This window comes from Plectrocnemia conspersa, unplaced genomic scaffold (assembly GCF_051122295.1).
Source record: "Plectrocnemia conspersa isolate PC_06_02 unplaced genomic scaffold, ASM5112229v1 ptg000013l, whole genome shotgun sequence".
NCBI classification, from domain to species: Eukaryota; Metazoa; Arthropoda; class Insecta; order Trichoptera; family Polycentropodidae; genus Plectrocnemia; species Plectrocnemia conspersa.
This window is the reverse complement of record NW_028277177.1, coordinates 11,767,100-11,784,305: the sequence shown is the minus strand read 5'-3', so window position 1 is coordinate 11,784,305 and position 17,206 is coordinate 11,767,100. Positions and strand designations below refer to the sequence as shown.

The following is a 17,206-nucleotide window of genomic DNA, read 5'->3' as shown; positions in this document are numbered from 1 at the left end:
ATGTTCTACTCTTTTTGAGACTTATCTTTTTCTACAAAAAATCATTAAAAAACAGATTATATTATATAAGTATTTAAAATTATCAGATCAGAAAAATATTTGTACAACAGTTAAGATATAATATACTTTTTATAATTATACCTATCAAATTTATTTTTTATCACTATATCTGGATAGAATGTAACACATTCCAAATTTAACCAATTGAGCCAAATTAACGTATTAATTCCAATATATTTTGACATTTATTGTACCAAATTGTATTAGACAAAATTTTGATATATATTATAGAAAAAAAAATAAAAATTAAATTGGCGTACGACTGAAATCATATATACCTGCAGCCAGATATTTCAAAAAAGGTTTCTAAAATTCTATATGTATTTATTATATGAGATATTATATATAAATATTTATTTATCTCATTTTTAAAAAGTTGACATTTACAATGGTTCATTTTCAAATACCCAGTTGTAAAAATATTTATTTTTCATAACTGTGATATTAATTGAAACTTTCATATATATTTATTACATATATTATTATTATATAAATGTGTATTCACTCTATACAACGTCTTGTTTCGTATTATATTTATAATATAAACATATTTATAATATGTACATTATTGTAATATTAAAATTTATCAATCTCACCACTCATTAGTTCGAAGTAAATTATTGACATTTCCTGTATGTGTACTTACTTATACATGTCTTGTGAATCTCATCTGATTACTATAATCAAATAGAATAATTATACATAATAAAAAATATATCGTTGAATTTTTGTGCATTCGTGTGATTATCAATCTAGAACCTGTTCAAGTAATCGAATAAAAGACAACCCTTAGTTGTTTAAAATATAAATTTATAGATCTGTAAAACTCAATTGTACGATTCAGTAGATAGACTCATTGTATGGTTTGATTATAAATAAATTATAAAAAATTATCATGTTCGTATTTTATTTTATTATTATTTAAAATTTATACAAAAATAATTCATATCACAGAACATAATTATCACAACATCAAAATTGGAAAACACCTTCAAGGGTAATGATAATATTTTTTATATTTAATTGTAGTAGTAGTCGGCAATCTGACACATTAGTCTTATAAAGGCTGAGAATCGCTCCATACATATTTAAATATATTATGTCAAACATATATTGTTGTTTTAAAAACTATATAATATAAATAATGCATTTAAACTTATCCTAGCTGCTATAAAAAATATCTAACGGATCAATTTTATTGAATATGTTGTAGACGTAATTTATGGCAATCGTTCTACGATAATATTAAATTCACACTCAATAATATCATAACTTATTTTAATAATAGTAAAAATGGTTAGAGCCCTATTACAAACGATAATATATCAAGCAAATAAAAATAAAATCAAAGAACCTCGATTATAGATTTGTTAAATGAGGGTGTTATAGAAATCATCTAAGAAGCAATAAAAAAAATTGGATTTGCACGATTTTGGATTTCATATTTTGAAGAACTAGGAAATAATTGAGGAACGGAGAGAAACAAGATAATGAGTATATTTTGTTTCTATAAATTTTGAAGCTTATCAATTATTTGAATGTGGTTTGTAAAGTAGGAAGAATATTACTCAAGACAATTTACATATCTTAAAATTATACATGATTTGGTGGCTTCGAAAAAGAGCTACAAGTAATCTGTAGGTATAGTAGGTACATATTTATATTTTCTTTCTACTCTCATTATCCGGATCATCTTAATATACATTTACCCTGGATATTCAAGATTCTACTATGTATTATAGTTAATAATCAAAAATAAATTTAATTCTATGTTATAAACTACTTACATAATTAAGATTGCCGACCAACTATTGTATAAATATATGGCACCCTAAGAAGTTTTTTACAATGGTTGTAATTCTTCTGGCATTGCATGCAGTCTTATTTGCTTTTCAAGCATAATGTCAATAAGATTAGAAAACTCAGATGGCACTCGAACACATCCGATATAATATAAAGCCTAAAAACAGATTTGAATTAATATTTTTAACTCGTAAATAAATTCAGCTAGAAAGTAATCCGTTACCTTATTCCAAGGACATTCATCCAAAGCTTGGAATAATAATTTTGTAGTCACATTGGTTGATTCGCTACTATGACACGCCGTGAATTCAATGAGCATGCGCCATATTAAAGAACACTTCTTGAAGTTCTTATCGTTGACGATATTTAACAAGAGATTGTTAAGTCTGTGGTCGTTACCGGGCTGCCACCAGTCTGAATATGTCGGATCTGGAAAAAAATAACTTTGCTACCTTTCTTAAATCATAAACACTAAAAGATCAAATTTCATACCATATTTCCGATATAGATTAATGAAATTCTGTAAAACCAGAGCAATGGCGACACCCTGGGTAGTTGTCCGTTTGATCAAATTGGACAGTTTCCATTTAACGCTCACTTTCGAAAACAAGTTACCGGTTACTTTCCAAATGATAAAAGAATTGTTCGGAAATTCTTCCAAAGCACTCTCCCACACGTTGATCAACGGTTGTTTCTGGTGATTAAATATCGTTTCGAATATTTGCCGGTAAAAGTGAGACGCTTTTAAGATCCATTCATAAAATCCTTCCCTCACGTGCAATTTTCTATGTATATAAAAACAAAACAATAATTAATATTACAATGATATAATAAAAATAAAAATAAACTTACATTTTCGATTCTGGCAAATATTTATCATTCTTATCAACATAAGTAGCTGTAAGAACTTTCATGTAAAACACCAATAAAGATTCTGTATTTTGCGTTAATGTTAGATACCAACCATGACAACAGATCCAATCTATTGTCATATTTGGAATCATATATGATACAATATTGATTTTATCATTCTTATCAGAGAATAATAGAAGAAGGTCTGTATATTCTGTAAACTAAAATTATTTTTTAGTATAATATATTTGTTAGGGAAGCGGAAACTTTGCATATATTTATTTACAATTTCGCTTTTTTAAATTATGAATTTCGCGTTTATTGACAAATAAAATCTATTTCACATTTATATTTATTGTACGAGATCCATAGCATACATCTTATAGACAGAATTTAAGAAAAATAATAAATAATATACACAATAAGTCAAGAAAGAGCAAAAAGCATTAATAATTTAAAGTGAATAAAAGATTGATTGAATTGACTATGTGTTTAATATAAACTAAATATAAAAAATATATTATTTCGCATTTCATTCATAACATTTGCATTTATCGCATCTTTTTCGCATTTACAGCAAAATGAAAAATTTTCGTATCCCTAATAATTATTAAACAATTTTTTAACATCGAAAATACTACCTCAATTTCGGCTTTGGAGAGTTGTTCATCATCTAATGCTTTGTCACAAATCGGAACATTATTTGCTAAATCCGATAAGAGTGAAAGACATTTCGTAGTGTTTAAATCTTTAGCTTTTAGTAACGTTTCGACATAGCATCTACAACACAAAAAAAAATGCAATTACCATAAAAATTTATATATCACTAAAAAATATTTTTAATAAATTATACTTGACACTGTGCACTCTATAAATATTTCTCTCACAGGGTAGGCTCTTCAGGCAATTTTCTATAATTACGATACCTTGTTTAATGCCAGAAACTTGAGCTTCCAACAAAGCATACTCCACGTATATAATTGTATTGGCACTATATTTTTTCAAAACTTCTTTGATGCTCTTCTTAATCGAACTTATCTGTTTTTTCATTTTATCCGCGGTCGTATAGCTCGCAGTCGTTGCTATAACTATTTGCATCAAACGGATCCACCACAATATTATAGCAGTCTGTTCTTCATTATCAAACCAATTGATGGAATGACACATTACATAGCTCACAAACTTAAAATATTCTAAAAAATATTAAATTATTTTTATTCCATATATGTTTAACTCAAATTATATTTTCACTTACCACCGGAAGAATCAAAATAGTTGGGTTCGTCAGAAAAATCTTTTAAAATACTGGACATAATTATAAATTTCTTTTGGTCTATGGAATCCAAGTCCATAATCAAACAATAATAAAACGGCAGTATATTTTCAATACAATCATTTTCCCAAGCAATGGGAAAACTATCAGAAGTCAAATCGTCCATCAAGGCGTGTGAAATGGGTAAAAACGGAACTTTTAACAGTCTAAAAATTATTTAATTATTAATACCTATGATAATATAAAAGGTTAAATATGTTTAAATACTAGATACCTCAATAGACTCAAACTAAGACGAAACATCTCAGATTTATCGGACACTGTCTTAATGAAATCTGTGTAATCGGTCGAGAACACAACACGTTGAGGATCACTAGTTTCCTCTCGAGAAGGAATCCATAAAGATTTGCTGCGTAATAGCTCGATGCGAGTCCAAACGACATGCAATGGCAATCCGCTTGCTAAAATCTAATACAGAAAATAATATATAATCATAATCGAAAGAAGTACGTAGCAGTAAAAAATATGATAGAATACTTTATTTTCTTCATCCATCAATTCCACCATGTTTACATTAGATTGTAACTCTAATGATCCACCATCTTTGGATACTAGATTTATTTCTACATTCAATTTGACCAACATTAGCAGCTGTTCCCAAAGACCAGCCTGTCTCAGGAATAATCCAAGACGGTATGTAATCTCTATAATAAAAAGAAAGGTTATCCACGTCCATGACAAACTGGTACATATTAGCTAGTGCACTTCCAGTCTCGAAACATACGAGTCACAAGTCGCCTTTTTGTAGTCAACAAATTGATATTTGGACACGCATTTTTCAAGACGGCAACAATAGCATAGTACCTGTTGAAAAATCAAAGGAAAGCTAACCTTATCAACAATAAACCATGTATGTAAAAGTAATAACCTTCACCATTAATTAAAAAGTTATCTATTATATTACGATATATTAAAAATAAATTACCAAGTGTTGAGAGTAACATCATTGCACCACTTTGAATTGAAAACACCCGCAATAATATAACATTGGTATGATTATATGATTTTTTATACATGATTTTGACGCAGAAAAGAGGCCATACATTATAGCAATAAAAATCTTTAGTTACAAAAAAATAATTACAACGGGGATTTGTATTATGATTTTTAAGGTCGAGTAAAATTATTTATATAGTTATTAAAATAGTGTCGATGATACAAGCAATCGAATAGTTTCGGTAAATACATTTAAAAAATTGTTTCTTGGCTTCAATCACCATACCGTCGCCACGACAATAAATTGGTTACGAATACAGTCACTCAGCGTTATAGTAATTGACTTGAGAAATGTTTCTTTTGTGGTCAATTTTGTTTCGATATGTCAAGAGCGAAGCATCCAAAACACCTATATGTGCTGGCAGATAAAAATAAATAAACAAATAACATCGTCTATGGTCAAGTGTTAAGGGATGAGAACTAAAAACAAAACACGGGTGAAGCTATTTAAAAATATGACTTATTTATGTTATAATACTATGCGTGCAAAAGCCTTATTTAAAAAGCATATTTTCCAAAATAAAGTAAAAGTACTCTCGAATCTCGCTGAAGGAATGTTGATGAAAAATTAGAGTGAGCAAATATCCGCGTACACTAGACTATAATTAGATTATTCGAATACTGAATATATTTGTCTGATATTCGAATATTCTATATTTGTAGTGGAATATTTTGAAATTTTTAATTTTTAGATGAATAACCATCTCTAATAGTATATAATAGTTATATTTCAACGCAGGTAGTGAATTTTTTTCCCAATGTATAGCAATCTACAGCAGATTGAGCCATATTTTGTTTTGCGAAATTGATTTAATATTTTTACATTATTTGTAACAGCTATAGCCATAACCGCTAAGAGCCGACAAAATAAGCAGTTAAATACAAAATAATAATAAAAGAAACCACTGTAATCGCCAAAATTCCTGAAATTATTCATATTTCCGAGTTAATATTATGCCGAGTTGACATTCTCAATGGCTGGTATATCTTTTAACTGTCTAATGCAATTTATAATGGTATTATATTTTTTAAGAATACAAAGTTGTAATTGCTAACATAAAGATATTCAAATAGCTTAAAATAATGAACTTTTGAAAACTAGTACTCACAGAGATGAAACTATTGTATAACGATAAATTGAAACAGTTTAAATATGAAAGGAAAGACCAAATCTTAAAGGTATAATAAAACCAATGTTATCAAAGAACAAAATTCATTAAAAGGAGAAAATATGGCTTTCAACTGTAATGTGAGATATTGGAGGTAAGACTATGTCAAATAAATATAGATAATGATGATAAAATCGAGGGTTTCATTTTACTGGATCCAATATCTACTACACCTACATTATCAAAAGAGGTGCTTACTGATAATATAACAACCTAACGGTGTTTATAATAAAAATGATGATATTTAATTATTAACCTTGAATGTCTGCTCGATGGACATATGTTAAACCGGGTACAGCTAATTAAGATAAATATCTGCAATTACTTTTGTGAATAAGATAAATATTTATGTAAGATATTGTAGGTTATTGTGCATAAACAATACGCACATAATATTGAGCATGGTTAAATATTACGTACCGGAGTGTGATTTCTGAAACGATTCTCTTTCTACACGACTCAATGCCTTTATCGCAGCTGCATAAACGTCTTTGATAGTCGGCGTCGAGCAAATAGCCATGGAATATTTCACCCCGTCCAAGTACCACAGCCATGCTCTTTTCAAACAGGTAGTGGATAACTCTACAATTAAAAGTAGCATTAATCATAAAAGACTACCGCTGTTTGTCCGCATTGCTTTCGACCATCGTGGCGCATTGGGGTAACCTGTTAGGCCACGATGGTCTTAATTTAATGGAAAAATAAATAAATAAAATAAATTGGTCTTACCAGACATGGCGAGGAGAGATTTCAATTGTCTTATATAGTCGTCGTTGGGTAGACTTATTTCCCAAATCTTCACCTTTTTGGTGATGAGCGCTACAGAGTTGTAGTTGTTTTTTAACGCAACATCGAGCATCGACAATTGCTTGGCAAAGCAAAAACTACGAGCGCTCGCTTGGCTCGCTATATTTTTAATTTCCAATTCGTGATTGAATATCTCCTCCTTCAAAATACAAGTTTATTAACATATGTGATATTTCAAACGTAACAAATCGAACCTAAGTTTTTACTTACCTGGAAGTCTATGTACTCCAGCCATGTATCAGTATCGTATGGATTATCTTTTATCTTCTTACTATAAATTTCAGTTTTCTCCATTATTGTATCATTCTTGTACACTGTAGGCCAGTTGCGATATTTTTCTAGCATTTCTAAATGCTTAATATTCGTTATATTAAAATATCTCTCATTCCGGTTACACTTTTGTTTTACATTGTATAATTTACCCATAATTTTGTACGAAGTTTCATTATATCTGAATAAATTTGAAATCATTAGAAAACAATATATATTTAAACAATTAAAATCACTACGAAAAAAAGATTACTTGGGCTTGACTGGATAACGTAGTCTAGATATTTGCATGTAACGGTAATCAAGATTATTGTCAAGATAAAATAGATCGTTTTTGTTTTTCATAGCTTCATCGTGTTTTTTTGTTTTCCTTGGTTTTTTTCTCTCGTAATAATATTTTTTTATTTTTTTTTTCTTCTTTTTTCTAATTTTGGGACAGTTTTCTTCAGATTGATTGTCCTTGTTTGATTCAGTGACATCAAGGTCGACATCTTTTGTTGGACTTTTCTCATCGTGCACATTTTTCGAATATATTTCTGTAATTTATTGTAAATTAAAGAATACATTTAAAAGGTACTGATCGATTACTGACAGGTCAACGCCGCGTTTGCACACATACACTGATAACATAATTTTAACATACATATGAACCAACGCAACATTTGATAATTTTATGTTTTTAAAATTCTATTAATTCAAAATACAGATTGCTTCATTATATGCATGCTCTTATAAGTGTAAGCTCGGCGTTGGCCTGTCACTAATCAGCCAGTACCATTTAAAATTAGTTATTTTAAGGAAAAAATCATATGATAGTTGTGCTTCATATTGCATTTTTTAGATTAAAAATGGACCAATGCAATCATGTAGAGATTTATTATAGAAGCAGTGTTGTCATTTTTATACATCGAAATTACGGTACACAAGTGATATAATGTGACCATATGAACCATGGATTTTTCAATTTATATCCTGTCTAAGAGATGGAAATTAGTGATAATTACATCATCATAATTTTGATTGATCATCATAGATAAGGTTTTCTTATGTATAAATAATGTAAATAATATATTGTGCATAATAAAAAATATTAAAATAGATGTCACTGATTTAGTCTGGTGTTTCAATACTACCTTAGTAGTCATTGATTGTGTTTACACAGTTGTAACGCAATAGGCTAATGCTTGTAATGTTGTAACGGAATATTTACAACATAAATTAAAATTAAATTAAATAAAAAATATGCTCAGTAAGGTTTTGATAATGTGTGGCAAGAGCTTTTAACTAAAATATATAGTTTGTCGTTAGTGTTATATAACACAGTAGAACAATAATATACATTTACATTCCTAAGAGAGATATCATTTGAAGAACTACAAGATGGTGCCTTGGGACTAGTACTCAGTGGGTATAATTGCGGATAATAAATTAAACTCACTAAAAATAAACAGATAACACTCGTAGGTTATGTTCCATAAAATAAGCGTAAACTAGAATCGTCCATTGTTATCAAGCCGGCGACCTTATTTACATGTTCAGCATTGAGTTCGCTATGTATTGGATAAATATAAACCGACGGTTATCTCTTTCTCCATAATTAAAGGTCAACGCCGCAGTGGTAATAAAAACGTATGTTTCTACACAACTACGCTTAAGAACGCATACCAGTTAGGAGAGAAGTCGACGTTGAGGGTACGGCATCGCCGTAAGCAGGGAAAAGTGCCATTCCTGTTGCAAAGCGTCACAATTTAACGCAAAACAAATCTAGACCGATCGGCCGCCATTATGTTATGACAATTCGTCGAAACAGATGGCCGTAATACGTAAATAGGTGTCCATAATTTACTATCTTTCTTGCGATTATGATTAAAATAAATAACGAGAATATTAAAATATATTTAACTTAATATTGTTGGGGCCTATTTACATTTAAATTTAGATTTTGTTATGGTCAAAACTTACCGGCACTTGGGTAGCACTGGCGTGACGGTTATTCTCTCCACTGGCAATCTTCAATCACTGATAAATAAACATGTAAGCAACTTCAAGTAATTCAATAAGAAATTGTGTCTAATTGCCCCCCGTCACCATTCCGTCGCTAAAATATATTATATAAGTATGAATTTTACATCAATTTTTAATAATCTGTATTTATTAAATGAAAGAGAATTTGTTTCATTTATAATTTATTGAAAATTTGTATAGGCCACAATTACGCTTTATTGCGATATTTTTAAATTCAAAGACTTTTCTAAAAATAATTCAAAATAAAATACCTAAATAAATGATTTTATTTTTTATTCAAAAAATATTACTTGATTTTTCAATTTTATCAAATTGAATTATAGGGTGTAGAGGGCATATTTCTATTTATATATATATATATATATATATATATATATAGATATATATATATATATATATATATATATATATATATATATATATATATATATATATAAATATATATTTATTTAGACTTCAATATGGCCAAAACTTGGCGACACTCTGGTTTGACACATTACTGCGTAACGGAATATTGGTTTTTTGACGCCGACTGGTGCGCACGCCAGGAGTGCGGGTTCCATGCTTTGATCACTTATAAATAATATGTAACTTCTTCAAATTTCAATAAAAATACTACTGTAGCGGCTCAATCTGTGTCTAATTACCACCCGTCACCTCCCGCGTCAAAAGAGTTTATATACTTATATAATTAGTTTATATTTATTATAAAGGACTTAGTAAAATAATGATGTGTTATATATTCTTCTGCTTTTATCAAACATTTTTTATGTAAATATTTTTTCAGTGATATTCAGTAAAGATTTTATAAATTTAAAAGCGCGTCTTAAAAATATACTTTATTTTGAACACTGCATACTTTCAAAGATAATTGTTTTTATTTTTATTTGGCAACCTAATAGATCGAAATTATAATTATTTAATAATTCCTAAGTCCGACTTCCCAGACAATATTTTTTTGAAAACATCGAGCTTCAAATTTTGGTCAACGACTACATTATTAATTTACCGCGTTAGCATAATTTACAATATAAAAAATATGTTCAGTATATTTTTTGGTAAATTATGATACCACTATTTGTATTATATTAGGCGCTTGCTAAGAATATCGGCGCTACGCTCAAAAACCAATAGTAGACATTTTTCTGCTTTTGCTTCTAATGTCTGTGAAAATGGCCAACAATATTTGCATAATAAATGTGTTTTATGATTTAAAACTAAGTTTTTTTGCACGTATTTCTACCCTAAACATCGGTTAAACATTGCAATTACCTATTTATCAATATAATCGTTTGTTATCGATGAATAAACACACGCACAGCGATAAAAACTAAGTTTTAAATTTTAAAACGTATTTGTGAAGCAAACGTTATTGGCCACTTTTCCAATATTTGAGCATGGCGTCGATATAATTAACAAGTACCTACGCTTTTATTTCATAAATTATATCAGATATTATTTCAAATGAAAGAAAGTGTTGAGGATTTTTTATTTATTTTTGACATGCGATAGTCACAGTTTTTTTTAATAAAACTTGACAACTATTATGCAACTCTAGTTTATTTTTTTATTTAGCTACAAAATTAATATCTATCTATTTTTAAAATTGTTTTTTTTTTAATAAGTATATCAACTGTTATCATTAGTGTCAAACAAGATATTTTTAAAGATGGCAATACTGGTTCAAGGCAACTTTTCTCCAGTCGTAATTAAGATACCGAAGATTGTGATTCGTTTCGATTACCATGTACTTTCGACAAATTACGAAATGGATCGCAATTTCTCAACAAAATATCGCATGTTTCTCTACCGTTATAAACCCAGCCATTACAACGGCGAACGTAAACACTCCATTTCCATGTTTATTTAAATTCTGTTAATTAACTCTGTGTATTTTTGCAGCTAAAGCCATCTGAGAGCATCGATCCTTTGAAAGACACTTACGGTAGACGTCACACGTATCTGCGCATCTCTCTCACCGAGAAGTGCAACTTGAGATGTATTCTATATATTTTTTTCAATTACATGATTTATAATGCACGTCATATAATTATAGATAAATGTGACATAATTGCAAAATAATCTATAGATAATCGGTTCTTTTCTTAGGTAAATATTGCATGCCGGTAGAAGGAGTGACTCTCACGAAAAGAGATAAATTGCTATCTACTGATGAACTGATACAATTAGCGAAGGTTTTCGTTCAGCAGGGTGTTTCTAAAATTAGATTGACTGGTGGAGAACCAACTGTTCGAAAAGATATTGTTCATATTATAGGTAAAAACGTATATTTTATCTATAATATTTTATATATCAATAAAATAATATAATGCATTTTTTAGAATCATTGAAAGCTTTATCGGGCTTAGAATGTGTCGCAATGACAACAAACGGATTAACGCTCACCAGACAACTTGTGCCTTTACAAAGGGCAGGATTAGATCTTATCAATATTTCATTAGACACACTCAAATCACATAAATATGAACTAATGGCTCGCAGAAAGGTATGTAGATTAATAAAAAGAACATTAAATTAATAAATTACAAATATCCTTTATTTTTTAACAGGGTTTTGAAAGAGCTTTAGCTGGGATCGATTTAGCCTTACAATTGGGCTATAATCCAGTCAAAGTCAATTGTGTAGTAATGAAAGGTATGCATGTTTTTTAATACGGTAACACTCGGATAATTAAAAAATACCTTAATTTTAAAAAAGTATTATTTTTAAATGAGAGGCATTTTTTATTTATTTGTATCTTAGGATTTTTGCTTTGAAGCCATATTTTTATTTAAATTAATTTTGCCTCCTGACTTCAACATTTGCTAATGCAAATTTTATTAAATCATCACTACTTCCTATACGGTATTTCTTCTAAACTTTTCTTTTTGACTTCAATATAAAATCGTAAAGTTTGATAACTTTTTTATCAGCTAAAATTTAATATATATAGATAAATGTGACATAATTGCAAAATAATCTATAGATAATATAAGAATTTAAATCAAAATTACTCATTCAATGAATTAGAATCATAAAAAAGAACTATTTTATTCTGTTTCATACATTCTTGATATCTTGTTCTTTTACTTTGACTCGTTCATAAGTATTGTTAAAACGCTATATAAAAATTTGCTGTTTTTATGTCCTATTTTACTAAAACAAGATTGTTTTTTTTTTTGTTATGAGAAAATGCATTATTTTCTGTGACAAAACACGCTTCAAGTTTATATTGAAAAATCATACATTGAAAACAATTGTTACATGACCTTTAATATTGTTATATGAAGTCTTTTGATATCACGAAGTTGTAAACTGTTGTTTTACGCAATTTCCAAAAATATTTATTGTTGCTTAAACTCCATCCAATCATAGTTTTTGAAAGGGATAAAAGATAAGATATGCACTGCAGTGATAATGTTTGTTTGCAACTATTCAATAGTCGTAATCTTTTACTTAGATTTACTAACAATGAAATATAAATAGATAGCTAAATTTTTTTATCACTATCAATATCAATATTAAATATTTTATCAAAATACAGAGTTCAATATATTATAAACCTTTTGAATGGTATCATCGTATATGTAGGGTGATCGATCTTTCACTACTTTGAGGTTCCCCAGATAGTTATATATTTACTTATATAACTGAAGAAATAATAATTATAAAACATATTTATAATTTTTTTAATTTGATTTAATGTAAATGATTTTTATTAAAGAGTACAAAATAAATAAACACAATAAAAAATATTCAGAGCCTCTGAATTGATATAAAAAATTTCCCCAAAAGCCAGATAATGTTAAAAAATACGTAAAATACATTTACGAAATTTAATAATAAAAGTGTTAACTGACTGACAAACTTTTGCCCCCCCCCCTCCTCCCCGTGGAAAAACTGAAATGACGTCCCAGATTATAAACCACAAACTCTGGTTATCCCTTAAAGAAAATCTAAAAAAAACTGTCTCGAATCAATCCCAAAAATATTTTTTAAAATATGTCATTTCATATTGGATTACAGTTTCACTGGTAGTTACATATTTTCACTAATAAAATATAATTTATCCGGCAGATATAGTCAAATTATATAATTTCAACTTTTCCATACATAGTAATAGTAATATATACATTTACTACATATCATCATTTATTTACATGCGATGTATATTTTTCAATAAAGTTATATTATAAAAGCAAAAAAAGTATAAAAGAACTCGCTACTCAAGGATGTTCCGTTTTCAATGTGGAATTTAATATATTTCGAAAAAAATAATTAAAAATATTATTTACATTATTTTAGAATTTTATTTATTTATAAAAATCGACATTTTTAAATTAACGTAGTTCTACTGTATATAATTTTGGTCTGATATAACTCGACATATAAATATATTATTTTAGGTTTCAACGATGATGAACTTTTGGACTTTGTAGAATTCACTAAAGATAAGGCAGTTGATGTTAGGTGAGAATTTATTTCACTATTATAGCGTGGGCTTGTTTTATGATTCTATTTCGTTTTAGGTTTATAGAATATATGCCTTTTGCTGGTAACAGTTGGAAGGACGATAAATTGGTGACCTATAAGCAAATGGTCGATACCATTAAAAGTAAATGGTCAGATTTTGCTCCACTTCCAAACCAACCGAACGATACATCTAAAGCTTGGCAAGTGCCAGGCTTTCTAGGTCAAGTGGGATTCATTACGTCCATGTCTGAACACTTTTGTGGATCTTGCAATAGAATAAGACTCACTGCTGATGGAAACCTTAAAGTATTAAAACCTTACGTTCTATCAAAATAAAACTTGTACTCATAATGAACATTTATAGGTTTGTTTGTTCGGCAACGCTGAGATTAGCTTAAGAGATGCACTTAGAAATAATATCAGCCAAGACGATTTAGTGTGTATGATTGGCGCCGCAATACGCAGAAAAAACAAACAACACGCTGGTAAGTTATTATTATTAAAAAATGCTTCTAGATTCCTAGCGTTCGATAAGTGTGCTTTTTTTATGACTAATAAACTATTTTTTTTCTAAATTACATCAACAACGCTTATCAGGTTATCATTGGCTTGTTGTTCACTTAACTCGAACGTTAATGATAAACATACTTGAAAACCAAATTGGTGATCAAGTTTATACTGCAATGTATTTGAAATCTGATTTTAGGCATGAAGAATCTGTCGCAAATGGAAAATCGGCCAATGATTTTAATTGGTGGATAGCACAATTCTATGTATGTAAATAAACAGGTTCTATTACCGCATTGCTTAATTTATTCATGCCTAATTGTTGATATCATTTGTGGTTGTGTTTATCCATCTTAATGCGTAGACTCATTTCATAGGTCACTTATTAATAATGATAACTTGTTATTGGAACTACTAATTGTATGTTACTCTCATACATATTCATAATGCTGTGATTAAAAACTAACTACCATAATAAATACCATGACTTAATTAAATTTACTATTTTGCATGCTTTAATTCATAGAAATTTAAATAATCTACCGTCACTATAATCATATTTGAGATTCTTTTTTTCAAAGTATATATTGACTTCGAGACAAATTAGCACATGCTATTTAGAGATTTAAATTCACAAGTACTTTTGGAATTTAACAATTATTGAATTAGGACTATTTTGAACGATTAAATAACTCGCGAAAATATTGATGTTTATTCTCAGTCCAAGATTGTTTTTTATTTAATATATAATGTATATTTTTATAAAAACAATATATTAAAATACATTTTAAAAGGTACATAGTATTATATATTTTGTAGCTATCATTTCTTTACGAATCACTAAAACGTTCTTAGATTTAGGAAATTGAAAAGCTCAACTGAATAACTACTGACTGTCCCTTCTCCGTCAATTATATTGATTGTTGAGTGAACATGTTGCAACTGACATCATCTTTTGAATCTTGAAATTGTTTCCATCGATTTTTACATTGATGTAAAATCGTTTTTGAATTTGAACTATGATATTGATTGTTGTTATTTAAATATCTGTGGTCACATATAAGTTACATTGATATAGAAATTCGCAGCAGAACGTTCCATAAAAATTTCATATCACTATATTATATTCGTGAATTTTTAATAAATTAATATTATATTCAAGGAGGTACTCAAAAGTTTTTAGAATTTATAAATAAAATTTACATACAGATACCAAATTCTATTTCTCTTCAAAGTAATCTTGACCCTTTCATTGCCAAGTCTTTTCGGATTTTAATCTATATATCAATTTATTACATGATAAAAAATATGTTTTCGGAAAAATGTTATTTGCTCATGTGCTTCAGGAGACACTATTTTTTTTATTCCGGAATACAGTTAAGAGATTATATCAGTAATTCTCGTTATAGTCAGCAAAATGTCGAATGAAAGATTTTAGTCGAGGGTATTTTGAAGTATGAAGCAATAAGCACTATTTTCTATTGCTTTTCGCATTAAAATTTATTTAACCATTCGAAAAACTTACGCCTCATGAGTAATTGCATTTCAAAACAATTGCTGTTATATCTTAGCAATAATTTTCACTTTGTAAGATAATCAATAATGAACTTGTCAATAAGCAATGCCACTACATATAGTTTACATGGAGAATTTAAATTCAGGAAACTTGTTGGTATCTCCTACGTGTATAAACTGTTTAATGTATCATATTGATCATATTAATGGATGAAAATAATCTGTACTATGTATGTATTATTCATATTTTGCTACATAATGTAAAATTCATATTGTCTTATTTTATAGTTATTGATACTGCAAAATTCTCAAAAGACTACAATAAGTATTACATTAAATCACCCACTACTAACAACTTCTTGCACAACATTCTAAATGTGAACTACTCCAACATTCGAAGCTTTACATCAAGCAGTGACAAATTGAGTCACGTTGACGAATCAGGAAATGCCACGATGGTAGATGTTGGTGGCAAAGCAATCACAAGACGAACAGCCGAAGCTAGAGGCTCCATAGAAATCGGCGAAAGAATCGTTCAACTCATCAAATACAATCAAATAAAGAAAGGCGACGTGTTAACAGTGGCTAAAATTGCTGGAATCTTGGCTGCAAAACGCACGTCTGAATTGATACCGCTTTGCCACAACATTCCGTTGAGCAAAGTGGATGTTGATTTAAAGATTTCGGGTACAAAAATCATTATCACCTCAACGGCTACGTGTGAAGGACAAACTGGAGTCGAAATGGAAGCTCTCACTGCCGTCGCGGTCACCGCTTTGACTGTTTACGACATGTGCAAATCTGTTTCGCACAATTTGAAGATCGAAGACATTTATCTGGTGAGAAAAGAAGGGGGGAAATCTGGCTATGTTAATAAGAAATCGGGTCCAGAAGAAATTATTAAAATTAAGTATAACAAAGAACCGATCAAAACAGACGAGTATTTTTATCCAGTGCACGTGTAAATGATCAATTATTTTGTTGTTGTTTAATATTTGATATTATTAGTTGTAGGGTAGTGAAATTATGTTAGTTACTGTTTTTGACTTTCAGAGAAAACTGGTGAAAGATTATTTTATGTTTATATTAATTATTATTATATTAAATGCCATTGATGAGTCTTCCATGATTTTTTAAAAATTTATTGATTTATATATTTCAAAATTTTATATCATTATATTTTTTAAAAGTATTTTTATATATGAGAAATATATTTTTATATCAAGAAATTTGTATTTATTTTTTTGTTGTAAATATATCGTCCGTCTGCTTGTAAGAATTTATCACACTAATAAAATAATGGATTTTTAAAATCATTGAAAAATGTTCATAATAATAAAACATCTATAGCTTGTCCGGAATAAATAATGGGTTCAACTCTGCTTTATAAAACTAC

The 17,206-nt window shown here is 28.7% G+C and overlaps 2 protein-coding genes and 1 long non-coding RNA gene across 7 annotated transcripts; 2 read left to right on the top strand and 1 right to left on the bottom strand.

The window, feature by feature from the left end:
* Window positions 1-953: 953 nt before the first annotated feature.
* LOC148227279 (nuclear exosome regulator NRDE2) lies at window positions 954-9,108 on the bottom strand. Of its 2 annotated transcripts, XM_088202455.1 has the most exons (15): window positions 8,956-9,108; window positions 7,544-7,826; window positions 7,231-7,471; window positions 6,943-7,159; window positions 6,634-6,795; window positions 6,470-6,511; window positions 4,526-4,692; window positions 4,263-4,456; window positions 3,971-4,194; window positions 3,569-3,908; window positions 3,357-3,495; window positions 2,716-2,936; window positions 2,356-2,648; window positions 2,087-2,292; window positions 954-2,020 (listed from the first exon to the last, which is right to left on the bottom strand). In XM_088202455.1, the coding sequence occupies exons 1-15, from the start codon at window positions 9,014-9,016 to the stop codon at window positions 1,904-1,906; spliced, it is 2,907 nt and encodes a 968-aa protein (XP_088058581.1). In that variant the 5' UTR covers window positions 9,017-9,108; the 3' UTR covers window positions 954-1,903. The 2 variants fall into 2 exon arrangements, with proteins under 2 accessions (XP_088058581.1, XP_088058582.1); XM_088202456.1 differs by lacking the exon at window positions 6,470-6,511.
* LOC148227280 (uncharacterized) lies at window positions 7,648-9,098 on the top strand. The gene is made up of 2 exons (XR_015812017.1): window positions 7,648-8,555; window positions 8,599-9,098. It is a non-coding gene; the product is annotated as an uncharacterized LOC148227280 (long non-coding RNA).
* Window positions 9,109-10,974: 1,866 nt separating the features above from the next.
* On the top strand, window positions 10,975-16,931 carry Mocs1 (Molybdenum cofactor synthesis 1). Of its 4 annotated transcripts, XM_088202423.1 has the most exons (10): window positions 10,986-11,156; window positions 11,218-11,314; window positions 11,425-11,592; window positions 11,658-11,821; window positions 11,886-11,970; window positions 13,722-13,785; window positions 13,845-14,094; window positions 14,153-14,273; window positions 14,495-14,561; window positions 16,099-16,376. In XM_088202423.1, the coding sequence occupies exons 1-9, from the start codon at window positions 11,061-11,063 to the stop codon at window positions 14,548-14,550; spliced, it is 1,101 nt and encodes a 366-aa protein (XP_088058549.1). In that variant the 5' UTR covers window positions 10,986-11,060; the 3' UTR covers window positions 14,551-14,561; window positions 16,099-16,376. The 4 variants fall into 4 exon arrangements, with proteins under 4 accessions (XP_088058546.1, XP_088058549.1, XP_088058547.1 ...); XM_088202420.1 differs by lacking the exon at window positions 14,495-14,561 and having other exon boundaries at window positions 10,975-11,156; window positions 16,099-16,931; XM_088202421.1 differs by lacking the exons at window positions 10,986-11,156; window positions 14,495-14,561 and having other exon boundaries at window positions 11,182-11,314; window positions 16,099-16,931.
* Window positions 16,932-17,206: the final 275 nt, after the last annotated feature.

What these genes read in the sequence shown, in the direction of transcription:
- Mocs1 (XM_088202420.1), top strand. Translation starts at nt 11,061, where the DNA reads ATGTACTTTCGACAAATTACGAAATGGATCGCAATTTCTCAACAAAAT. An exon ending in CTGCTGATGGAAACCTTAAA is followed by an intron (nt 14,095 to 14,152) that starts GTATTAAAACCT and finishes GAACATTTATAG; the next exon opens with GTTTGTTTGTTCGGCAACGC. An exon ending in AAAAAACAAACAACACGCTG is followed by an intron (nt 14,274 to 16,098) that starts GTAAGTTATTAT and finishes CTTATTTTATAG; the next exon opens with TTATTGATACTGCAAAATTC.
- LOC148227279 (XM_088202455.1), bottom strand. Translation starts at nt 9,016, where the DNA reads ATGGCACTTTTCCCTGCTTACGGCGATGCCGTACCCTCAACGTCGACT. An exon ending in GTTTCAGAAATCACACTCCG is followed by an intron (nt 6,512 to 6,633) that starts GTACGTAATATT and finishes TATCTTAATTAG; the next exon opens with CTGTACCCGGTTTAACATAT. An exon ending in CTTAGTTTGAGTCTATTGAG is followed by an intron (nt 4,195 to 4,262) that starts GTATCTAGTATT and finishes AATAATTTTTAG; the next exon opens with ACTGTTAAAAGTTCCGTTTT.